The following is a 25,590-nucleotide window of genomic DNA, read 5'->3' on the forward strand; positions in this document are numbered from 1 at the left end:
ATGTAGGTATGTAAGTATGTGCCAGTAGGCGATATAGATCTGACTTGAGAATGGAATGGGCTATCGCATATATGCCACCGTTACTTGAACTTGTACTTGTACTTGTACTTGCATAGATACTGAAGTTGTACGCACAACTAGGTATAAGGGAGGTAGCTGGTTCATTCATGTTATTCTCATCATGCATTCAACTCCAATAGATGCACAATCACAAGAAGACGAGTTTACAAAATCCATGTTATCAATCCAAGTCCTGGTGGTCTTCTCGTCCACGATCTTTCCATCGCTCATGATGCATAAACATCACATACATCTCTTCACATCAACCATCTCACCGCATCGCATCGTTGCATTCGATAATATATATTTCATCACCGACCCATCCGTTCATCCATTCATCTGTCCATACAACAGCAAAAGATGCTTCAAGAATCAATAACGACAAGGGTGCTCCAAAGGTCTCCAAATCGGTCCAAGTGCCATGATAGGTATTCATTCTCATCAGTCACATTGGATCCGACCTCTTTCGCAACCTTTGTATATTGCACACAACACGCACAACTCCACTCAACCAATCTTTGTGTATTTTTCATTCTTCCTGAGATGCGTATCGTGAAGTTGGAGTGTCTTCTAGATTATTGTTGTCGTGTTCATTGACGTGGTCACTGTTCCACTCTCCATCATCTATCTACCTTGACAAAATTCCCAGCATCATCCAATCCATCCATCCACCACAGATTACCCAGAGAGCAATCAGTCGTGTACTCTCCAGAACTACAGTGCCAGTCCCAGTAATCGATATATTCGACCACGTTTTCCGACCCTATCTATCTTTCTGTCGCCCCAACGAAAGATGAAGAAAAAGGACGAAGAAAAGAAACCCCAAGCAAGCAAGCCAGCAAGGAAGACCTATCCTCCTATCCTCGTGCCACCAAACATTTTTTTCTCTTTCCCCGTACCTATCACATCATCACACCATAACAGCTTCATTCTTCATTCCTCCATCTCCCATCTCCCATCTCCAATCCCATCTATACCCATACCCACACGAAGTAATCAAGTAATCCCTGAAACCACATCTCCCTGCCCTCCCTACCACCACCCTCGCCATCTCACCATCACTCGTTCAATCATCCACGATCCATCCCCACCCACCCAAACAAACCCCAAATCAAATCATCCGGAGGACAAGGTACGTACTCTACCGTCGATAGAAATGCAAGTCATAAGATCCAATCACTCGATCTTTCACGATCCAGCCCTGCCTGCCCTATCCTATCCCGCCTGCCCTACCAAATCGGATTCCCAACCCCGTAGAATAATTAATATTCCCGCACATCACATCACATCACATCACATCACATCTAATCATGACATTCCTTCTCACTCACTGCCACCATTAAAATACGAATCCATCATAAGCAAATACATACTTCATATGAACAAATAAAGAAGAACTACCTACCTACCCAGGAAGTTTCGAAATATTTATCCATCGATATCCAATCATCGTTCTTTTTATTTCATAGAGATGTATCAGCATGAGAATAAGGTAGGTATGTATGTATATACATACAATAGGATAAGCAGTATGAACCACTCTTTGAAAAGAAACATTACATCCCCGCGATCCAATCCCGAGGTAAATCTTCTTATTCGTGAAAGAATATAAGGTTATACATGTAACCTTATAGGTATATATCTAGGTATCTATATAAACATAAATATAAATATAAATCCCAACAATCCAATCATCCATCCCAGCCCCCTCGTTCCTAAAGCAAAGCACACATCGAAGTATCTCCCTATGTCTACTCATCCAATAATAAGTGAATAACCCTTCCTACCTTCCTTTCCCTGCTCTGCTAACTAACCAACAATCACCCAGGTAGATTTCCTTTTCTCGATTTCCTTTCCTCGATTTCCTTTTCTCGATATTATATTCAATTATTTACTAGGTATGTAGGTAGGTAGGTGGGTAGGTAGGTAGATTATCTACACGACCAGAGTCCAGACCCGTAAAATATCTACCTACCTCCTACCTACACACCTACCCATTCGATCTCGTATTCAAGAAAGCTGAGAAATACCCAATACTCATTAAATTCATACCTATAGCTACCTACCCATCTACCCCTCCGCTCCCATCCAGCCATCGCCTACCCCTCCTCTCATACTCACTCATACTCACTCATCCACTCATCCACTCACCCAGCCATCACCCTCATCCACATACCCCCCACCCACCCTCTCATTCTCGCCCCTCCCTCGCCCCTCCCTCGACCCCCAAACCAACCCGCCAAAACACAGATACAGAACCTAGCAGAGCTGGACCCCCTCCAACCTTCTCTCCCATCCAATCATTCGCACCCCACCCCTCGTGATTTCTTCACATTGCGGTGCATTACCGTGCATTACCGTGCGTTGGGTATCTGGGTGTGTGAAAGTTTGGTAAATATGGTGACAGTGTGACATGCAGGTAAGATTTTATAATTGTAATCCTTTACCAGCTGAGCTGAGCGGGGATGAGATGTGGAGAGGAGAGGGGAGGGGAGAGGGGGGCTGAGAGTGGGAGGGGGGAAAGGTGAGGGGAAGAAAATATATAGATAAGTAAGTAAATAAACAAATAAACAAATAGTAAACAAACAAACAAATCTTGATATGCTGCGCTAAAGACTGAAGACTAGAGACTAGAGATTGGATTTTGAGGGCCTATGTATGTACTAAGTGTGCATACAACATTCAAATATTCCTAATAAAACGAGAAATAATTACCAGCTTATTATTGATGGAGCTAATACATGATCGTGCTAGGTGTGCGAACGTGAATATGAATTGTAATGCGAATGTATAGTAGCATTGATAAAACTACAAACTAGCGAGCGAGCTCTAGAGAAAAGTTTCTCCCTTGATTCTTCATGATATCATCACATAGATAGCAATATGAATGCTAAAACAAATTTTTCCCATCCATATTCGCGGGTATCAAATCAGACAATGGACCGTGTAGAACCTTATACCCATACCGGTACCTGTACCATTTTCCCTCTGAAACACCTTCTTGAATCTCGCCGCCCATTCCTTCCAGCAAACACCGATGCGAAAAGCAAATTCCGGGTATCAAAACTTATCGTAAGAAGCAAATAACCGGCCCATTCTATCTCCTCCCACCAGCCGGCTAACCCCAATTGTATTGTCCATTACAGATCCATTCTTTCTCCTCTCAGATTAAAAGACGTGGTGTGTAACATCAACAATCGCGTCATCATCATCCTCGAGTTCTTCATCTCTAAATTTATCTCCGTCCACATCTCCCTCTCCCTCCTCCCCACCAACACTTCTGAACGACGAAACGAGTACATCCTCCACCACAAGCTCCCCTTGCTTCACCAATACATCCACCACATGTGCCCCTACCTCATCTCTTCTCACTCCCTCTTCTTCATCATTATCCTCCCCATTCCCATCATCTTCCTCTTCACTCGTACCAAGCATATCATGCCTAAACTCATCAAACTTGTCCGCCAACTCGCAATAATCGTTCATCAAAAGGTCAAAATTCGCTTGCAGTTGCTTGAATTCGGACTTGTAATCTATCTCTCCCTCACTCTCACTATCAGAGATAGCAGACTCTGAATCTGATTCTAGCACTTCGGAATCATCAATAAAACTATCAACTTCATAATCTTCATTTAGAACAAGTTCGGAATCCTCATCTTGGGTATCGTAAGCCGAGGATTGATAGTCGAGGTGTGTATCCCCAATCAGTACTCGAGCTCTCTCTTCGTCAGCCTCGCTTCCATATTGGTCTTCATAAATACGAGGGGTTTTCCCGGGGAAATCAGCATCCTCGTAAAAGGGATTAATTCCATTGCCGCAGCCAGTACAAAACCCGAGCGTCAAATTAACTCTTCCAGCTGCGTCTTCCCAGATCTCATGACCACAATCTCCACATCGAACGATCTTATCAATTGGGTCATAGAAGGGAAAGTTCTCATCTTCGCGAAGGTTCTCTTCCTCTGACAATGTAGAAAATATATCTTCATCACTCTCAGTGGTGCCATCTGCTGCTAGTTCGTTCTCGTCCGTGGGCGTGTAGATATCTTGATGATCCATTGTATCTGCGTCGCTATTGGCTTCAAGTGTGAATATTTCCGACATGCTTTCCAGACTTACTTTAGATCTCCAGGGCTTCCGTTGACTCGGGGATTGATCCAAATACAACTTGATATGTTTGAACTCTTCAGTGAGTTGTTGCAGTGGTGTTAATTGGCGGCGTACATACCATCCGATCTCCATTTCCAAATATGCATACAAGTCTAAATCATCACGCATTTCCAAGAATTTTGCGACGACTTCGTGAAAAAATGATTGCATATTAGCATATAGCGCCGACAGAATGGGTGGTGGTACGACCTGATCAATTTGTATATGGATGGCATCCAGAGTCGGTAGTCCCTGAGCGATGTATGCTTTAACATCCATCCCGCCAGTATGGACTTCCAGTAATGCTTTCCGCGTTTGCTCAAGAAGTGCAGGTACATTGCCAAGTTTCTCCATCAGTATTTCAAGTGGGACTGTTAAGTCAACATTGTCGCCGCTGGGCTCAGCGGGTGACTCTACGCTCTGTGGTTCTACGTCCGTAACAGATTTTGGAAGAGTAGGCGATTTCAAAGACCTGGAACATGAGGAATCAGCAACTACACATCAAAAAATCCGACAGACGAAGCTACAAGGTAAAGGGACGAAGAAGCAGAAAACCATCTCTTCAAGAGGAAACGAAAGAACACCTCGGAGAAGCTTACGTTGAACCACTGATTTGGGAATCCTCGCTAAGCCGAACGCGTTTCAAGGGTGGTGGACTAATCATATCCGCGGTCGCTCTTCGCTGCGACGCTTGACGGCTTGAACTCGAGTCTAAATTTGTAGCAACTGATCTTGGTGTCTTACTGATGCCTATTACACCTATTTGACATGGTGGAGCTGGAGATGAGGATACCAGCTCTTGCGACCAGTTAGACATTGATTGTCGACCAATTCTAGTTGTCTCTTTCTGGAATGGAGTTGGTGTCGAAGGACCACTTTCGTTCTCCAATCTGGCTGCTGCCAGAGTGAGGCCCTTAAAATTTCCTGTCGACGTTGGAGAAGATTTGGACGTAGTCGTTGTTTGCGTTTGTTGGCTTGACATCATGGCCATCTCGGCAACACGAATAGCAACCAGTCCTCGCATTTCACTATCATGCCGAAAAACAGAAGCAGAGCAATGATCGCCAAAGAGAGTTTTCATGCTTAGTCCTGTAAAAAGTTAGTGTTCAAGTGGTATGAGGGTATGTAGTTACACAACAAAAAGGGGAAGATAGGAGGGTCTGTTGCGTACCTTCATGCCATTCTTCTTCATCTACGGTACATGGATACACATCTTTTGGTTTGAAGATTTCAACAAGATGACAAAGTTCGGCGTATGACGAGTGTCGTGAGTATGGAAATGTGATTACCTTGGGGAGGCCCTTTTCAGGAATAGCGTCTCTCTTCTTGTCGGGTATCACAGTAGATTTCTGTGCCAACTTTCGTAGCAAAGATTCACCAAGTCCCTTTAAAGAGATTTGATCACTACCAAATTGCACACCATCCAATGATATGGCCCCTTTCGTAGATACTAGTTCTGCATGAAGCATACGTCGAATGTCTTCAATTATGGGTTGATCTGTCTCGGCAAAACTCATTAAATTGTCAGTAGAAATCCATGCAGAAATTAGTGTAAACTTACATTGTCTCTAAAAATTCTTTGACATCATCGAAATCCATGGCGACTTCATAATTTGGCACTAGATCGCCCCAGCCACCTCCAATACCAACTTCTGCTATTTCCACTCCATCTGGTCCACGGGCAATGAATGGGCGTATTAACACAATATCATCCTCTCCATAAGCCGAGCAGCCCATTCCCTTCTCACAGCTGTGGATTCGTACGTTTTTATCGGCAGTCAAACAACCTTCTTTTGGGCCATTTCCAACAATACACCCGACCAACACAGGACCCTCGGGTGCCAAGAAGCGCGATTGACCATCAAAACCTTCCTGACGCAGCGATTGATATAATTTGTACTTGTACTTGTCAACGTGAATTTGCGAGTCGAGTGTTCGTGATAGCGCTGCCCAAACCTCTTCATATCCGAACGTCCAGGCCGAAAAGTGGAACTTGGTATTTGGTGGATATTTTCTGACTTTCTCAATCATTTCCTTCAGGCCATCAGCCTTTGTAGGGAATGCTAATGGTCCAGTGTTGCTTGTATCGAGATAAATACAATCTAAAGTCTTCAAGCCGTTTGTGTACTCGATCAAGAATGGACTTCGTGTCAAATTATTGACGAACCATGGTTCCGATCTAATATCCCCAGTATACAAGACTGCAGTATCCTCCTTTTCAAACAAGAACATTACTGCTCCCGTGCAATGGTTAGCATCAAACAATGTAACCCTGACTTCATTTTTCGGCGCCAAGTCAATTAATGTTGGAGTTTCCAATGGAATCGGTTTCAAGACACTCTTCAAATGTTTATAGGTTCTCTTCTCCTTCTCTAAAATACCCTGCGCCAAGTTCAAGCGGTCTCTTCTCTTTTCAAGTCTCAACAGGATTTCTTTGGTAGCTGCCGAACAGTAAACAAATGGCAGTTTAATACGATCATTATCAAGTCCCTCAAGATGGTCGCTATGAACATGGCTTAAGAAGCATGCTAGCGGAGCAGTTCGACCTATGATTTGGCGAAAATGGTCGACTAGAAAAATGTCAGTCACAAGCTACTAAAACAAGCCGCTGATTGTTTGATCCACCATAACGCTTGTTCTCTGGAAAATATTCACTCACCACGAATGTCAGGGAACTCAGGCATGTACCCGCCGAATGTTGACATTTTGAAGGATCTATTCCAGTAACATTCAGATTTAGATGAAATATCTCATGTTGAGGTAATTTCGATCGAACTCTTCAAAGATGTTCCAAGGCTTGAATTGGAGAAGAACAAATAAATGGATGATACTGCTAGGTAAACGCGACAAAAGACACGCTAAGACAGGCTACCACGTGATTCCACCCCGCAGTACACCACTTGCCCAAATGAACGTTTCTTTATGTTCCGCAAGAGAATAGAAGAGTACTGGTGGAACTGGCAATAGACAAGGGGATCTTGACCTTTGAATGTTTATGTTTTGGCAACCAGTCGAAAATGCATAGTACTATGGTATTGATTCGAAAAATCTACGATCATGTGTAAACTACGTGTACGACTAGCTATTATTCATACCGAACAAAAAGCAAATATAAGACCTCCTAAAATCACTAACTCTACAATCATGACATTTGATTTGCCGCTTTTGCTGCTCCTTCTTTAAGAAGCTCATCCAAATCCATATCTAGTTCCATACGCTTCTGATCACTCCTTCTTGCATATTCGTGGCTCATGTCCGATAAGCTTATTCGATTTTGGAAAGAGCTTCGAACCCACTCTTCGAGGAAGGCATCATGGTCATCAAGCATCTTATTTCTTGCCTTAGTATCAACATCAAGCAGTATCGGAAGTGGATAACTGCTGAGGTAAATGTCGTATGGCCTGACCTCAAAAAGAGTACTGCAGGCAAGTGCATTTTCAGTGTCAGCATATTCAGCCATATTGGATTGATATTCCTGAATCTCCTGTGAGAAGAAATCACAGAGATCACCGAACTTTTCTTGACAAAGAATCTTCTTGCCATTAACATGTATCATAGGCTTGCGATTGACCTGAAAGAATGAGAAAGTGATTTCTTGAGTGAAAGGAAGATTGGCTCGTTGGGAGGTCGAATCAAACAGTTGTGTTTTGCTACTTACTGCAGTTGTCTTGTCATGATTCTTATACTGGGCCCAAAAATGTTCAAGTTTGATTAACTGATCAGAGTAAATCAATCTCTTCCAGATCTCAAGGAACTTGTACGCTCTTTCGAGCGCTACGTTATCTCCTGGCTGATATGGCTCGATAGTAAGCTTGAAGTGTCCAGAGGTATCGTCATGATCTAGGATTGTGAGTTCTAAACTTAAGAAAATAATTGAAAGGAGAAGAAGCGCTCACAGTCTATTGTAACCCCAAGACTTCTTTGAACGGATTTGAACGAATCGTCCCAGTCTCCTAGAAGGGCACGGAAAAGTGTGTTCTTTCTGATAGTCACTTCTCTCCTACCTTCGACAAGATCTGTTCCATTCTTTTCCGAGGAATCCTCACCAATAGTGTTCATCACTCCTTTGTTCAGCAGTGCCGCTGAGAGCTTTTTTGGCATCTCAGGACTTGATCCAAAAGGCGTGGTACCACCAGATACAGCTGTTCCGACAGACGCGTTTGCGCTATAAGCAGAGCCGGGTCTCGACTGGATCGATTTGCTACTTGTCATACTGTATACCGAATGACGACTGGTATTGGCACCATTGAAAACTATTTGAGCTGGTGGGGGAGCCATGGAGTAATTGCCAGTAACCTCCCTTGATGTTTTGTGAATTGGTGGTAAACTGGCCGATGAAGGAATTCCTGGTGGCTTGTTGTTCAACCAGGGGAATGGCTCGTTTTTGAAAACAGTCTCCCATGCCATTCGATCGGCAAGCCACTAAGTGAAGTTAGTACCAAATCGTAAACGATACGATGACAATTGGACAATTGGACGATTAAGGAGAATTAGGTATTTTGAAATAAGGAAACGCCTGAGACTTACATGTTTTTGAGAACGGTCGCAGTAAGGATGACGCGCTCTTACAAAATCTCTACTAGTTTGCAGAGCACGAAAGAAAACATGTCGGAACTCAACACCACCCATACTGTATGCTTTCTTTTGCATTTCATTCTCTTTTGGTCCATAAGTCAATGGATCATCCTCTCTTGTCCTCATTACATTCCCACTGTCTTTTTTTGTTTCTCCAACTCTCATTGCTTTGAAATTTCGTGGCGACTCTTCGGTTTTGATTGTCCTACCTTGTCTCGTGGTTCCTTCGGACCTATTTTGTCGATATCTGTCTCTTCCCATTTGTTCAACTGGAGGCGACCTAGATCTACGTCGACTAGTCGCCTCTTCAGCTTGCCAGCTACCACCAAATCGCCCGCTTCTAGACTTATCCTCGCCACCACGGCGAGGACTTACAGTGTTGAGGCGATTGGCGTCTGAAGACCGGAGAATGTATGACCTAGGTGGCTCGTTGCAGGGAAAGGTGCCCCTCTGACGAACTAATTATAAGTTAGCAAAGATACATCTGAACCCAATTCCTGTGGTAAATGTATACAATTAGACGACCAAATTTTACTTCCTGCCATCCACTGTTGCCACTCCAAGCTTTCGCGTGGATATCTTTCCTTCATGTTTACCAATGCCTCCCGGTATACCGCCAGTACATTTGGATTGCCAGCTGCATTAAGAAGCACATCTTCGATCTTGATTGAAAAATTAGGCTTCGGTCTGCTTGGGAAACTCAACGATCCCTTCTCCGGCGAACTCGTAATCTCGCCGGACTCGGAGCGTATTGTCTCATTCCTGAAGGGTGATTGTGATGTTCTGGGGAGGATACCTGGCCATGGATCGTTTGGAACTACAATCGGATTAGAAGTGACTTTTATCTACCCAGCCAAATCACATCATTTCTATATAAATGAAACGAAATACGTAAACTCACAGAACTGGGTCCACTAGAGCGTGCTGTCAGTATTTTAATGCCGGCGTAAAAAACACATGCAATTCAAAAGAGATAACTGGGGGTTTACATACAACGTGATATTCTGCTTTTCCCAATGCCCAAGCCTCAGTACATTGAGGATTTTGCTCGTAAACTTGGGTCAGTGTTGCTTGAAATTGTTTTGTAATTTCAGACGTTGGAATTCCATTTTCCCTTGCTTTTTTGGCCATCAAATCTTGCTGTGTTCTGTAAGCTGATTCCATGATTGAAGATTCCAGGTTATCTCAGGGAGACTTGAGACGTATTGGGGAATTTTTAAAAGGAGACGACGTGATTGAGATCGCTGAGGGGGGGGATTATCAAAAAAAAAAGGTGAGTTGTGGTTGTTTGTTTACTTATACTTTTTTCTCGCTTCCTGAAAGTGGTAGGCACGTTGCCTCTTCTGGGAACCTCGACCAACGCTCCCTCTGGTTTTGGCTCATCCAATACTCTTATCTGTATTTCGAATTTGAACATTCAGTTCGGAGCGGAAGAAGGAAAGTGAGGATAATAGTCACAAGTATCACGGACGGGAACGTAATTTGTATATCGCTTCTCTTGACCGGCAAGTTTCAAGTGAATGTACATATTCAACTTATAATCGAATTGAAAAGCTTACGTCTGCAGCTTCTTAATCATGACGAAGACTTCGATCAATGCAATATAGGTATCTTCTCGAGCATTTCTCCCGATTCAATGTAGATATTTGAATCATCCTTTAATGTCACAAAGACTCTCCCCTACAATTTCAAACGCCAATGTCAAACACGGCAGCCCATCGACATGCATTTTCCAAAACAAATTCGACTATTGTGGTACCGTCTAAGCAAAGAACTACGGGCAAAAGGAAAGTGCAATGCATCTACCCATCTGGAGCCGTCATAACAAACATACATCATACATTTAAGGATCAGCTGCATATAAATTGGATAATTTGTGTAACTCTCACAAATCATCTCCAAGACTCTCATGAACTACTCGAAGTCACTTTATTTCATCTACAAAGAATGAGCAGGTTATTTCTGCCTACCCATTGATTTGCCCAACACGAACAACTCGTCCAGAATAATGAACGATTCTGTATATACCATGAAGTCAAAGCAATCCATTCATTCATAAAGGCCATACGCTATATCTGCAATATTAATGCAACCTCGCTGTCAGTAAACTCCATAGCCGTCTGCCAAGCTAACAATGTAGCTGAAAATCCCTTAGTTCCCTTCATCAATATGGCCCATTATTAATGGTAACTGTAAACTACAAGATCATTCTTCTTCTCCATCATCATCCCACCCATCCTTTTCTCTCCGAATGAATTCGCTCATAATTTCAGGCTTGAAGATTGAGCTACCCTCATCCTTTGCACGAGGCACTTTGCCTAAGTTCCGCTCATCATCAAAAACTGCCCCAATGTTTTTGATCCATTTTTGACGCTTTTCCATTAATGATTTGGTCATATCACCAAGACCCGGTCTTGCTGTACCAGCAGCGCCATTGACAGCTTGATTACCACCGCCAGCACCGCCAGCTTTCTTATTCTTTTTGGTCTTTCCGATTGTGCGGGATCGTTTGGTATAGGCTGCATTTACTTGACCGTCAAGATCTTCAAGGATAGTTTGGTATTCTTGATGAGCCATACGCTCCTTCGTGATTTCCTGTAATCGAGCCTTACGGGCACCGTTAATAATCGATTGTTCTTTGAGTTTTGCTTGGAGGAAACGAAGTCGTGCGGCTATCTCGTCATCGTAATGAGCATCGTAATCGGGCTCGGCATCAGGGGGTAGAAATCCAATGTGTCGAAGCTCTTGTTTAATCCTTTCATCTATTTGCGCATGATCAAGCTTTGGGTGAGTTGCTTTCTTCCATGATTCTGATGCTGATTCGGCCATAAAAGTTGCAGGAGGTAATGGAGATGTGTCGCTATGCTGGCTTGGTTCCCCCATGTCGCCATTCATTTCACCATTGAAACTACCTTCGCCATTGCTCACACCGTTCGTCATAGGTTTGTCTTCGGAAGGAGCCGCTCTATTTTCCGGTCTTAAAGTTGCCAATAATCTCGATAACATTGGGCCAGCAGAAATTTGATCCGTTTCCGCTATGGCATCATCAATTTCATCAATACTTCCACGGGCTTGATTTGGAGGTAATTTATCTCGCCCTTGATTTGGTGTATCAACTGACATGGCGCCATCTTCCTCGGCCCAGATTTCGGTATAGTGCTTCTTTCCACGTCTAGGAATCATGAATGGATTCACACGATCGCCACGTTCACGTAGAAAGGCGAGATCTTCTTCTGTGAATGGTCGAAAGTATGGCTCCAGATATGTCGCAAAAGTGTTAGCTTGTACTTGGTTTGTGGGTTTCGCGTTGCTGAAATCTTTGTCGGGTGGTGTTCCAGGAATAAGATCATGAAGATCATTCCTCGGGTAGGCTGCTACAGAATAAACCTTCTTCTTTTCTTCTTCGCTCATCCTGGGATCACCGGGTTTTATTTTTGTAATTTCGTAGACCGTTGGATCGGGAAACGTAGATGGATCCGCTCCGAATGTCTGGTAATTGGCGATTTTGGGTGCTGGAGGAGGTTGATGTTCATCGGAGCTGGACTCGTCTTCGGCAGTACCATTTGGCTTCGTATCCGTGTTCATACCTGCGGATGGTGTTGCAGGAGCAGGTGGTGAAAGTGACGAGCTTATTGAATCATTGTCTCGTTCTTTTGATACTTTTCTGTGATGTTTGTGTGTATAGTCACGGCTAGGAACGGCGACTTCTGCAAGTGAATTGAATTAGCGAGGCACGGTTGGAAGTGAAGCTCAACGTTAACACTATACTGATGTGTACACCGTAACGAAAGGTGACTTACCAATATTGGATCCATCTTGTGGTGCCAAACCATGGGCACCATGTGTCAATGGCCGCTCTTCTCTAGCACTACTGACATCCTTTCTCTTTTTGATTTTGTGAGCCTTATGTCTCCCACGCTCATCTTCATCCGCCTGGTCTTTCTTCATTCTTTCTTTCAATTCTTCGTCTCGCTTTTCAATTTCCAGTTCCTCGTTCCTATGCTTCCTTGATTGTGCCAGAACTCGCATCCCCTTGTCGCATACCGCAGCACGTTCATCTATGCTTGCAGCTAGTCTTTCCATACGTTGCATAAGCGCCTCGAGCTCTCTTGAGTTGGGAATTGCGGAAGCGTGTTGGTCGACAATTTCATCTGCTACCGAAGTCCTAAGAATACTAATCGGAATTTGTGTGTAGGGAGTTTTTCCGGCATCAGAAGGCGCGACTGAGCTCGCGGTACCCACTAGACTTGGTGTTGTGTTTCGACTTCGGGATTGGCGGGGATCTCGACCCTTCTTTCCCGTTCCTTTTTGGCTTGCCATGGGAGGCATTTTAATGATAGGCGCAAGTGTATGGGATGTATGTAGAAATGGACTTTGAGACTCTAGGATCTAATCGGATTGTGCGTCTCTTGTGTTAGTTTGTTGACTTTCGGTAGGGTCTTGACATTTGTTGGAGTTGTAACAACTAATCTATAAAGTAAGAATCACTAAGTATTGGATATCAAAATTATGGACAAATATCAAACGCTATGAATGTTGTTTACTTTCATGTCAGATGTGAAGTTAGATAGGTCGTGATGCTTGCTTAGTTGAATTACAGTGGAGCTAGCCTGTTGAAGATAGGACTAGGCATATAGTTATTCCGGCCGTCTATCAGCACGTGATGAACAAGGAACAATACCTCATGAGTTCTAATTGGTTGAACTACATTTTGCTTCAAGAATCTCCCAAATTCATTAGCGTTTTGCATTTGGCTGGCTGAAAGATCGTCAGAATGGCGCCATTACGTATTGTTGATCCGATTAATGCATATTTGAGACGCCAGTGGTGTTGAAAAAAAAGTATATTGAAAATCCGTCTACCAATACGAGAGGCACAAAGCCATCCAATACGTTACAATTACGAGGGAGATGCACAGAGTACAACAAGATGTTGTATTACTGTATTTCTTTTTCATTCTCTAGAGTCTAGATGTTGTATCAACACATAATAGACTACAAGAATATGTCGTACTGTACTGGAATTTATGTTTTTGTTCGCTAGATTTTAGATGCTATGTGAGTACAGAGTGGTACTGTACTGGAATTTATACATTCTAGATGCTGTATGAGCACAGACTGGTTTATTACAGTGAAATGTGACTGATATGTACTGTACTTCCTTTTTATTCTCTAGAGCGATATGAGATGAGTACAGAACGGAATGCAACAAGTTGTGATAATGTCATCTCCACTCTCTACCGGTAGTTTAGATGCGATACATGCATAGCACCCATCATACATAGTGACCCGATATATCTATCCTATGTGAAGATTTCATATTGGTACACAAATATGCAATGCATATCATTCACGTCAACTTTCCTCTCAAAATCTTACTCAAGATCTCACACTCTCTCCTCTCTCTTTCTTATTAATAATCAGCAATACATTGTCATCGGGGGAAGTTCCTTCTAACGAGCATGAAACCCAAGACCAAAAACATTCCGAGATGAAAATTGTGGGTGTCAAACGTGGAGCGAAAAGATGATCAAGCTTTTTCGCTAGCCGCCCATGCATACTAGGTGTTCTCCCCTAGTCTTCCATACTCTCCGAATCTCCCTACTTTTGGTATATCCTGTTGTATGAACAATATGGGTACGGAAATATATCCTCCAAGATTCTTTAACAATTGTTAAGAAAAAACATTCAAAAATTCACGAATCACATTCTGCAATTCACTTTATGGTAATTATAACCATCATTCAGTTTGCCGAAGGGTCTATGGCGTAATAGGTCCTGCGCGCCATTTATAATTTCGAATAATGGGTAAGTAGTGCCAAGTTTCAGAAAATATCCCCAGCTTTTTTGAGATATAGGTGCTTGGCGCCGAGATGTCAAGAATCTTAGCCGTCCTCTTTATCTAAATTTACATTCAAATTCACTAAGCTAACAAATGAAAGCTTTGAAAGAAGTCGATAATTCCGTGTATGTGCAAACGAATCTTCAGTATCCATTCCTCTTGTCCGATGCTAGACACGTTACTGAATACGATGTCGTGTTTTATTGTCAAGAAACACCAAATTCTGTTGTCATCATCAACCTCTCTCTCTACCTCACTCTTCATCTTTATGCCGATCAATCAACACGCATTTCACACCACAAAATCTTAGACATCTACTGATAATTGCATTACAGTCTACTTTTCCCGGATGAAGAATGGAATAACCTGGCCACAAATGACCAGCTCACGAGCGTCATTAATCAGTTGAATGTATGTTATGGGACGATTAAAGAAAGTATTGATCTAATGTGTCAACAGCCAAACATATCTTATGCAGAGACCATTACCGATAACTTACAAACATTATCAACCCACAATGCAGATGCGAGCGGTTCAATAGGTGGCTTTCTTTACGTGCCAGATCTGGATGATCAACACACATGCTACAACATTTCAAAACAATATGTTCCTTCAAATGCCACTCGACAAGCCAATCTTCCAGCAACGGATTTCACATTGATTGCGCTAGCACCTTGGATCAGCATAGAATGTACAAAAGGCTATTTAGCTGCAGCGCGACAAGACCCGATACGAGCTTTCATCTTCTACCCACCAGATAATAGTACAAGTCGACCACCACCAATCAGCTCGGATCAGTGGACACTTGAAGATGGCGGAACATGGAAGTCTACAAACAAATATCCCGTATACGCTGTTCCTGGAAGTGTTGGAGAGAGGATGATGCGCGAAATAAGTCTATATTCCGGCAATCTCACAGACGTACCAAACGGTCATGAACTATCCACATTCCCAGGCATTGACCCTCGAGATTATGTACGAGTATATACGCAGCTTCGCGTAACTCATGGCACAAATCTCCCCAACTTGTGGGAATTCTTGTTGATTGTTGTTGCTGTACTGGCCTTTATGCTCGCAATCACTTCTGGCTCTATGCATTATCTCCAGAGAAGTCGGAGGAGGGCTTTAACAAGACGAGTGGAAAACGGGGAGGTAAACTTGGAGGCGCTAGGTATCAAGCGACTCACCGTTCCACAAGAGATTATCGATCAGATGCCTATGTTTACATATCAATTTGTTGGACAGACCCCTTTGGTGCATCAAAGTTCAAGTACAGCCGAGGGTATTCATGTTGATAAAAGCGTCTCCGCCGAGGCGAATGAGATCTCATCTTGCGATGACTCTGCATCCAAGGCGTTCTCACCAACTTTTATCATACCCAACTTGGGAAATTCACCACTTTCCATCTCAGATCTCGGGGAAAGAGCTGTGGTATTCTCCCAACCTACTTGTCCTGTTTGTTTAGATGACTTTGAAAGTGGAACTACATTGATTCGCGAGTTGCCGTGTGGTCATATATTTCATCCGGATTGTATCGACCCTTTTCTTGGCAATAACAGTTCATTATGCCCCATGTGCAAAAAGAGTGTCTTACCTGTCGGGCAATGCCCAATAGAGATCACCAACGCAATGGTCAACAGGGAAAGGAATATGCGAAGACTGAGATCTCGTATCACTATAGCAGAGGATAACCATGATATTCAGGCTGGTCATTCAAGGTTTCTTCCCCGAATCTTAGGCTCTAGTTTCAGCAGGCGAATGCTTGATACTTCGACGGCCCAAACGAATAATGTACAAATGACAGTTGCCTCACCGATCGCAACGAGACCGCCATTGATGACAAGTGCAACACACCCCCAATCACAGGCCAATGGCGTATTAGGAGTTGAGGTGTTACAAGATGGCCTTTCTCGGCAAGAGAGAGCCCAGCAACGAATTCAGGAACTTGCAGCACAACAGCCGTCAATAGAAGACCCCGATTTGGTCCAAAGGAGGAATCAATCACTCTGTAAGCGCTTCTCAATATCAAACTCTTATCAAACTAATGAGCCATGATAGTCCGTCGCGCATTATCCAAAACTTTCCCCGGCTATTCTTAGGGGTTCAACTGTAAATATTAATGATTTGATGAGCATTTCAGCGTGGCAAGGTTGTTCTTGTCAATCTCTGGAGTTTTATACCATGTATGCATTGTGCGTTTGAAGGGCAAAAGGAATTAAGGGCTGGTTAGGAATTGGTGTTTTGGGAGAAAATATTGGCAACGGATCAATTATTTGGAACTTGTTTGGAATATTGGCGTATGATACGGAAAGCTGTTGAACCAGTCACAGCAGGCAGAGTCTTCAGAAGAAGCATTTCTTTTTCTTTTGAGATGTACGATGGATTGGTCGGAAAAGAAACATTGTAAGGGATACTAGTAGGTAGGTACGATAATTCAAGATTAGTTGTGCCATGCATGTACTTTGTACAATCGACAGCGCAATTCTGTAGTACCTGTTCGTCGATGAAGTGAATGAGTCGCCTTCTACTCCCAAATGATGATTTAAGATCTCGACTTTGCCAAAATTCAATTGACACATCCATCCCTGTCATAATCTTCCCTTATCAGTTAGATAAAACGGAGGGGAGTGTCTTATCTCTAAATCATATCTAGTTTTCTACAAAACATCATTTAATGCAATTATTCATATTCAATTGAAGAGGAGATACATATCAGTCTCAAAAGATGCATCTCATACCTAAGGAAGTACGTCCAGACCCTTATCTAGCAGCGTTCAAGCAAAGTAATTAATTTTGGGGATCGTCAAAACAGATAGATAAGCTTGCTATCTCTCAGCTTGGCCTGCTGGCACAACGAAGACTTGCGCGAGGAGTAAAGCTCAATCATTTCGAAGCAGTTGTGCGTTCTTTCAAGCATTCGAAAGCATGCCATGAGATTGTAACTAATTGATACAAGGCGCTTATAGCGAATAATCTTCAAGAGGTCTGGCGACCTTCTTTCCCCCAATAGCAGGAAAAGAGTTCGAACTGACGACCTCAAAGCTCATTCGCGATGGAAACCATACAGTGGCAGATCTCATGTCAATTGGCGCAACAATGCTCGGCCGTCGTCATGTCCAACCTGCGGTTTGCTCGACCCTTACGGAAATTATGGTCGAAGGCACTTTTCCAACTGGAACATACTTGGTGACGGTACATCATCCAATTAGTACAGATGATGGAGATTTGGCGAAGGCTCTCTATGGAAGCTTTCTTCCAATTCCGGATATAGATCTTTTCCCATTGCCATTAGATGCGGAATACGAATCGACGAAACGGCCTGGTGCTTTGATTACTGTAAAGGGTAAGGTCAAGCTGAATGAAGGGAGAAAGAGGATAAAATTGAGAGTGACAAGTAAGGGGGATAGACCAATACAAGTGAGTCTAAGATTTCACAGTGGTGATCACTTGCTCACATTTGCAGATTGGATCTCATTATCATTTCATTGAGACAAATCCACAACTCGATTTCGATCGGATCAAAGCATATGGTTACAGACTCGATATTCCAGCCGGTACATCTGTTAGATTCGAACCTGGAGATACTAAAACCGTAGGACTAGTAGAAATTGGTGGCAACAGAGTCATCCGAGGTGGAAATCACGTTGCTACTGGCAAAGTAGATATTACACGAGTGGAAGAAATTCTAGTCAATCTTCAAGAGGCCGGATTCGCGCATACCCCAGACCCAAGTGGAGATGCTGCATATATTGATGCATTTGAAATGGATAGAACAGCATACGCAACGATGTTCGGACCAACTGTAGGTGACACTATTCGTCTAGGTAATACTGATCTTTGGATCAAGGTTGAAAAGGATTTGACATATTATGGCGATGAATGTAAGTTTGGTGGTGGTAAAACTCTACGAGAAGGTATGGGCCAGGCTACAGGTATATCTGATGATATATCACTGGATCTCGTTATTGTTAATGCTTTGATTGTTGATTGGACTGGTATTTATAAAGCCGATATTGGTGTCAAGAACGGTACAATAGTAGGTATTGGTAAAGCTGGTAACCCAGATGTGATGGATGGCGTTAGTCCAAATATGATTGTTGGATCATGTACAGATGTTATTGCTGGGGAAGGCAAAATTATTACTGCCGGTGGCTTCGACACTCATATTCACTTCATCTGCCCTCAACAAGTCCAAGAAGCTATGTCATCCGGTATTACTACGATGCTAGGAGGCGGAACAGGTCCAAGGTAAGTAAAATAAAAACTTTTGCTATATGCTATCTAATATGTAAATAGCGCTGGAACTAGTGCTACAACCTGCACACCTGGAAAGAATTATATGCGACAAATGCTTCAAGCTTGTGATACCATGCCAATGAATGTTGGAATAACAGGCAAAGGAAATGACAGTGATCCTGCTGCACTCCGTGAGCAAGTTATTGCTGGAGCTTGTGGACTCAAATTACATGAAGATTGGGGCACCACACCTTCGGCTATTGATTCTTGTCTCACGGTTTGCGATGAACTCGATATTCAATGTTTGATTCATACCGATACTCTAAACGAATCAGGCTTTGTTGAATCTACGATTGCTGCATTCAAAAATCGTGCTATTCACACTTATCATACAGAAGGAGCTGGCGGTGGCCATGCACCTGATATCATTAGTGTTGTAGAGCATGCGAATGTCCTCCCTTCTTCTACCAATCCTACAAGACCTTACACTAGAAATACACTCGATGAGCATCTAGACATGCTTATGGTTTGTCATCATCTTTCCAAAAATATTCCTGAAGATGTTGCTTTTGCAGAATCACGAATTCGTGCCGAGACGATTGCGGCCGAAGATATCCTCCATGATTTAGGAGCAATCAGTATGATGTCTTCTGATTCCCAAGCAATGGGTCGTTGTGGAGAAGTCATCATGAGAACATGGAATACGGCCCACAAAAATAAAGTTCAACGTGGTGCACTCGGAGAAGATTTGGGCACCGGAGCAGATAATTTCAGAGTTAAGAGATATATTAGCAAGTATACGATTAATCCGGCGCTTGCTCAAGGTATGGGACATGTTATTGGCAGTGTGGAAGTGGGAAAGCTCGCAGATCTGGTCGTTTGGGATCCAGCTTGGTTTGGAACTAAACCTACTACAATTATCAAGAGTGGTATGATCGCTTACGCTCAAATGGTAGATCATCCTCCACCCATGTTCTCTCGAATCCTTTGCTAATCAAACTTTTAGGGTGATCCTAACGCTTCCATCCCGACAGTCCAACCCATCATCTGTCGCCCTATGTTTGCACCCCTAGTCCCTTCTACATCTATTCTCTTCGTCTCTGAATCTTCAATTTCTTCGGGTACGATCGCAACATATGGTTTGAAAAGTCGCGTAGAGGCGGTGAAGAATTGTAGAATAGTTGGAAAGAAGGATATGAAGTTCAATGATCAGATGCCGAAGATGAAGGTCGATCCGGAAAATTATAGAGTTGAGGCAGATGGTGTACATATTGTTTGTGAGGCGGCGGACTGGCTGCCTCTGGGTCAAAATGCTTATGTGTATTAGAGGGATTATTTTATGGCAATCAAGGGACAGAAATAGGGCCTGTTCATGTGAAGTGAAGGGTTCGTGTCTAAGGGGTGCTTGGAAGGATAGTATTTAGCTCTAATGATAGTTACACATTTTGTTTTCCACTGATAACATTGTGGTTGCCGTTATGTTTTCTTCGCAAATACGGTGTCCATCCCTGTAATTCACTTGGGTGAAGGAGTTTCTATAGTCTATTCGAGACTTCATCCCATGATTGTGGGAAAGAGTAGATTTAGTAGTAGTCATTCTCGTCAATGGGAAGTTCGTCCGTTCTCTCCTGGGTCTCCAAGTGGACCACTGATCTCTATTCATGGGAACTTGGCCGTGCACCCAATTCGCTACCGGAACTTCTGTCGGCAGGGCTTGAATTGAACGCGACGCTGTTTGCAGCAATATCTCCTGCACCGACACGGCGGCGAAACGTATCTCTGCGACTGGTGTTCTCATCGTAGGATGATCTTGCATTCTCTACTTCTGTAGATGTTTCAGAGTGATCGATCGGGGATAAATAGGTGCTGTGATTTGTAGCTGGGTTATGAGGTAGTAGCATACGATGGATGCGATGATGGACGAATTCTCACGGGGTATATTTAGCGGGGATTCAGGGGCGGGAGCGGTTATACTGTGTGGGTCTACTCATGATGTGAGAAGATGGAGCTGATTTTTCTCCTTGCATGTAAGATATAGGAGGAAGTCAAGGGTTGCTGGAAACATACATGTGCATGTTTTGTAAGGCGGAAGTAATGAAGACGTGTAATGATATTGGTGAAGATGAGACTCGAGTCGAGGTTGCAGATGGGAAATAGATAGATGGAAATGAGATGGATCGATATTTCAAAATTCAGTTCTCATTGAGAATTCAACAGAGTTGATGATGAGTTCCTCACATATCCCTGTTATCGCGTAGGTATCTTCCTGCTACATTCCTGTGATGAGGGACAGAATGCATACCTCTCTCTGTCTCTCCACTGGGTGCAATCGCACGCTTTGTCTACAACAAACTCCAACCCCCTTCCAAACCAACCCGTCTAATTACTCAAAAACCAATTCACAGCAACGGGTTCCCCCAGCCCCACCATCTTCTGCCACCCATCCAAATCGAAGCGCATGCGGTACCAATTACTCAGCGGTTTCCCCGCAGCTGGTGCGTATTTCCCGCCATCGAAATCCTCTGGCTGTTCAAATAAGTAGGAGGAATATCGATGTGGAGCACTACCTGGAGGAGGAGCAGGACCGATATAATTCGCTACAAAGGGCTCGTTGGTGGATAGGAGACCGCTGGGGGTGGCGGTGTAGCCGGGTTGGATCCAGTGGAGGATGGGACCGAGGAGGGGGAGGGAGGGGAAGGGCGCGTCGAGATCGAGCATGATGAGGAGGTAGGTTGGGGTGGGGGTGGAGGTGGAAGGGGGAGTTGAGAGGGAGAGGGAGGGGGCGGTTTGAGCTTCTGTAGGGGGAGGGTTAGGAGTTTGGGTTTGGGTTTGGGTTTGGGGTACTGGGAGTGGAGAGTGGGGATTTTACCGGATCGGGGGAGGTATTGTTTGGGTGTGATGGTGGTGCCGTTGTAGGTGACGCTTAGGATTTTGGAGGGATCTTTTTCCATGACGCTGAGAGCGCGCTTGACGCATGTGTTGGCGGGCATGCTTGGAGAGATGAATTGGGGAAATAGTGGGAAGCTGGAGGTTGGACTTTGATCTGCTGGGGCAAGAAGCTGGGAAAGTAGAGGTAGAAGATTGGAATGAAATATGTTAGACGATTGGAATGAAGCAAGTCAGAGACGAGTAGTATCCTCAGTTAGATACAGCAATAAACCACGAGTGTAGATATTAAAAAGCATAAGGATACATACATATATATATGCACAGCCAGACGAGTTTTATACCCCGAGAAGTGTGACAGCCCCCTTGCGAATCCAGACTCGATTCTGTTCGAGTTAATCCCATTTAGGGAATCCGATGGATTATTTCCATAGCTAGCTAATCGTTGGCTGTTATTCCCGAGTTTTGATAGCCTGACCTTGTTGTTTCTAGTGATTACTAGTAGATCTTTGCGGCAGGTATGAGTTTGTGTATGTACAGACGGGTATAAGCGGCGTGTAGATACTAAAAACCGATGATCTACCTATTGCACCTAATCTAACATAATCTGTTCGCTAAACAATTTGAGTATGCGCAATGTTTATAGTAGATGTGTATGTGTTGACCTAGCGCTATACTTTCACCGGTTAAACTGTTCCCTTTGAAGTACGGCCAATACTTTTTGATTTTCGACTTTCAAGTGGAGTGTCAACGACCACGATATGGGACAGCCCGACTACTACGTTAAAGTTCATAGATCATGATTAATCAGACAGCTCTATTCTTGATCACGCATATCATTCGACGTCAGCCAACCTTTCCTAAGATGCAATGACCTCAGTAAGTATCAATGTCCAGAACGCTTCTCTGAAGACGTTGAACGTAAAGTGAATCTCCAAAACCATGTCAAAGAACTGGTGAACCCCGCGTTAGCGTTATTGGAATAGAAGGATAGCTTTAAAAAGTCCGATTCGAGATCTGCAGTCAGCAGGTAATTGACAGGGATCGGACTTTTTGAAACTCCTTCTCCGAGGTCTATGTGAATTGGAGTCCGTCATTAGTCGTAAACTCTTGTATAAAAGCCGGTCATCCTTCGATTAGCTCCCAGATAGGAAATACCTGTTTCTAGCGTTATGCGGGGAGGGTTGATTTCCAATAGGATTACGGTATACCTTGGATATGCAGATTGCTTTATCTAGAAGGCTCAGCAAGAAAGCTTGTTTGAACAGCAATTGATTGAAATCCTTTGCTTATGATTGCCTTCTGAAGCGATAATAGCCTAATTAGTCTACTCCGTGCCTCCTGAATTCGCATGATTGCCGTAAAGACATGCATGGTAGTCATGATGTCGCTGAGCCAAGCTGGAACAAAAGCTGCTGCGGTCCCTTGATGAGTTTGAATCAGTCACCGTTCAGTAGACTAGGCCAGGACTGACGGTGCGCTCTCCACCCTGTCATTCGATTCTTATCTAATATTCGCTTATGAATACCCACACACAAGCGATTCTAACCTCCTTGTTATGATAGAATCACCTCTTTAGACTCGCTACACGTTCAAAAAAGATAGATCCACTCGCTAATGCTTGCATGTCATCATGGGTCGTTGAGATTAGATATTTTGCGTGCATATGCAAAGAAAGCTGTGCACGCATTACCTGAACAGCTCAGAAAGATATCTGACCTTATTCACTTTCAGTGGGGATAATCTCGTGTCATTGTCTCAGCGTGGCCGACGTTGGTGGATTTCGGGATCTCACGACATCCCTGTGGTCATGAAAGTCAATCTGATGGTTTGAACATTGCTATCCACAGATTGGCCGATCACGTCAATGCTAAATTCTGGAGAAATTCTATTGATGACCCCGAAAGTCTTGGCCATTGATTTGTGAAGAATTCGGGCGCAAAGTCGTCTTCTGGAACCCTGAAGAAAGGCTTTCACGCGAAGTCGTTAACAAAGCCCTAAAATCCACAGGTCATTTCGGTTCCGCTGACCACAAATAACCCCATGACTATGGCTGCTATATTGGTGCCGTGGTATTTGATGAGGCCCTCTTACCTGTATCTCTATATCTCGACTTGCTTTCCGCGCCACAATAATGCTAACAGATTTCGCACGCTTCAAAAACACGTCATCAATATGGGTCCAATATGAATGAAAGGATTCCATACCAAAACCTTCAGGAGCCACGGCTCCCAAATTACTTGCAGCCGCAACCATAACTTCTGGAACGCCTGCACAGTCTAGTTGAATACCGAAAATCTCGGAAGTCTTGCACAATCTCACAAGTCCTCTATTGGATGAGATCGCTCGTGACTCAACGCTCGAAGAAATTGGTATCGATTCTCTCTTAGTGACCAAGGGCTTTAACAAGACCCAACTTTCTTTCGGACTTGAGATTGCCCTCGACACATTCTTGTCTCTCCAAAATGTCAAAGCTGTATGTCGTCATATCGATTTTGCTTTAGGAGCCATTCCGGGCGCACCTAGTGAAGCTCCTGCTCGGACCGAAGCAAAAATGAGCTATGTTAGCTAAGTCAGCAGGACTCCTGCTATTTTAGAGGGCGACTCGAGATCATTCTTCCAGCACGTTGAAAAGCTCTTCGCGGACAACGAGGATGCCTACGAAAAAGCTTCCTTTGAAGCTAAAGTCGTGAGGTTTTGGAAGAGATGCTCCCCTTGCAAGGAGACCCTAGTTCTAGCCTGTGTCGTTGAGGCATTTGCGAAATTGAGCAGCGATACGTCTATCGGAAATATCTTTACATCGTCCCACACATGTCCAAGCACAAGCACCTTGTGCGCCAACGTCATTGAGTGTTAGAAGATGGTGGTCTCATTACCGTCGACGAACAAGATCAATTCATTCCCACGTCGAAACCTATAGATCTTACACCCGCTTGGATTATCTACGAAAGTAATCTACCAGAATTCTCACTTCATGGCAGTTTTTGTAAAGTGGCTAGGGTCGTCGGAAAATATCTAGCCGAGTATTTAACTGACGAGAAGGATGACTTCCAATTGTCTTTGGTAATAAAAATATAGACTCTTGGTGACCACCACAAAAGCTGGCCTCTTATGCGCTCCGGTACCATTACGTTAGGCAAGTCCCTTGAGAAAGCCATGGCAAATCCTGACAGACCGGGCAATTTTCATGAATTGGAAGTCGGAGCTGGCATAGGTAGTATGGCCGTGTACGTTGTTTGGCATCTACGAAAGCTTGACGTTCTACTCGAGTATGTGTTCAAAGACTTATCTGCATCATATGGTGCCGCTGCAAAACGCACATTCAAGAATTATCTCAAGATGGAATCCACCACGCTGGATAATGAGAAAGAACCAACGGGATCTTGTGTTCACACACTCCAGGTCGTCATCTCGACGACTTGGATGTGCGCGAAAGGAAACTTGATCACATGGTTAACAACGACTTGTGAGCTTTTTCGAGATGATAGTGTTGTAACATTAGCCGTGCTCACACAAGATATGTTCTGACTGAAAATTACCGTTGGATCGTTCGAGGGATGGTAGTCATTTGAAGATGGACGTGAGCTGCTGCGACATATGAGTCGTTTTGGAAGAACACGTGCTCCGAGCGGGTTTTGCGGCAGTAGATTGGGCAGGTGGTGAAGAACCCCAGGCACGGCCGTCCGTGTTACTGCCGGATTTCCTGTGAGTTCAAGTGTTTGATAGGATTTAATTTGATATCATAGTAATGATTATAAGATGCGGTGAAAGCAGGACTAAAAATAATGATTTGAGTGAATTTTCAAATGAGTCTTTGGTGATAATCCAGACTTCACTCGCCCAAGC

The 25,590-nt window shown here is 43.7% G+C and overlaps 6 protein-coding genes across 6 annotated transcripts; 3 read left to right on the forward strand and 3 right to left on the reverse strand.

Annotated features, from left to right (window-relative positions):
- Positions 1-3,228: 3,228 nt before the first annotated feature.
- On the reverse strand, positions 3,229-9,945 carry Bfra_011938 (putative dna repair protein; the record flags this gene model as incomplete). Its single annotated transcript, XM_037342262.1, has 10 exons — positions 3,229-4,678; positions 4,806-5,295; positions 5,378-5,718; positions 5,768-6,709; positions 7,356-7,777; positions 7,865-8,046; positions 8,103-8,628; positions 8,734-9,239; positions 9,317-9,626; positions 9,775-9,945. 10 exons carry the CDS (start codon positions 9,943-9,945, stop codon positions 3,229-3,231), a joined length of 5,340 nt encoding a protein of 1,779 aa, XP_037187920.1.
- Positions 9,946-10,986: 1,041 nt separating this feature from the next.
- Positions 10,987-13,110, reverse strand: Bfra_011939 (putative transcriptional regulator ngg1 protein; the record flags this gene model as incomplete). The annotated part of the gene is made up of 2 exons (XM_037342263.1): positions 10,987-12,488; positions 12,582-13,110. 2 exons carry the CDS (start codon positions 13,108-13,110, stop codon positions 10,987-10,989), a joined length of 2,031 nt encoding a protein of 676 aa, XP_037187921.1.
- A 1,605-nt stretch (positions 13,111-14,715) lies between these two features.
- On the forward strand, positions 14,716-16,721 carry Bfra_011940 (putative ring finger domain-containing protein; the record flags this gene model as incomplete). The annotated part of the gene is made up of 4 exons (XM_037342264.1): positions 14,716-14,747; positions 14,958-15,033; positions 15,082-16,630; positions 16,681-16,721. The coding sequence occupies 4 exons, from the start codon at positions 14,716-14,718 to the stop codon at positions 16,719-16,721; spliced, it is 1,698 nt and encodes a 565-aa protein (XP_037187922.1).
- Positions 16,722-17,347: 626 nt separating this feature from the next.
- Bfra_011941 (putative urease protein) lies at positions 17,348-20,185 on the forward strand (the record flags this gene model as incomplete). Its single annotated transcript, XM_037342265.1, has 6 exons — positions 17,348-17,368; positions 17,435-17,560; positions 17,665-18,039; positions 18,086-18,870; positions 18,919-19,810; positions 19,865-20,185. 6 exons carry the CDS (start codon positions 17,348-17,350, stop codon positions 20,183-20,185), a joined length of 2,520 nt encoding a protein of 839 aa, XP_037187923.1.
- A 1,052-nt stretch (positions 20,186-21,237) lies between these two features.
- On the reverse strand, positions 21,238-21,848 carry Bfra_011942 (putative protease inhibitor protein; the record flags this gene model as incomplete). The annotated part of the gene is made up of 2 exons (XM_037342266.1): positions 21,238-21,653; positions 21,728-21,848. 2 exons carry the CDS (start codon positions 21,846-21,848, stop codon positions 21,238-21,240), a joined length of 537 nt encoding a protein of 178 aa, XP_037187924.1.
- Positions 21,849-24,209: 2,361 nt separating this feature from the next.
- On the forward strand, positions 24,210-25,272 carry Bfra_011943sa (putative polyketide synthase protein; the record flags this gene model as incomplete). Its single annotated transcript, XM_037342267.1, has 3 exons — positions 24,210-24,220; positions 24,325-24,596; positions 24,881-25,272. The coding sequence occupies 3 exons, from the start codon at positions 24,210-24,212 to the stop codon at positions 25,270-25,272; spliced, it is 675 nt and encodes a 224-aa protein (XP_037187925.1).
- Positions 25,273-25,590: the final 318 nt, after the last annotated feature.

This window comes from Botrytis fragariae, assembly GCF_013461495.1.
Source record: "Botrytis fragariae strain BVB16 chromosome Unknown tig00000255, whole genome shotgun sequence".
NCBI classification, from domain to species: Eukaryota; Fungi; Ascomycota; class Leotiomycetes; order Helotiales; family Sclerotiniaceae; genus Botrytis; species Botrytis fragariae.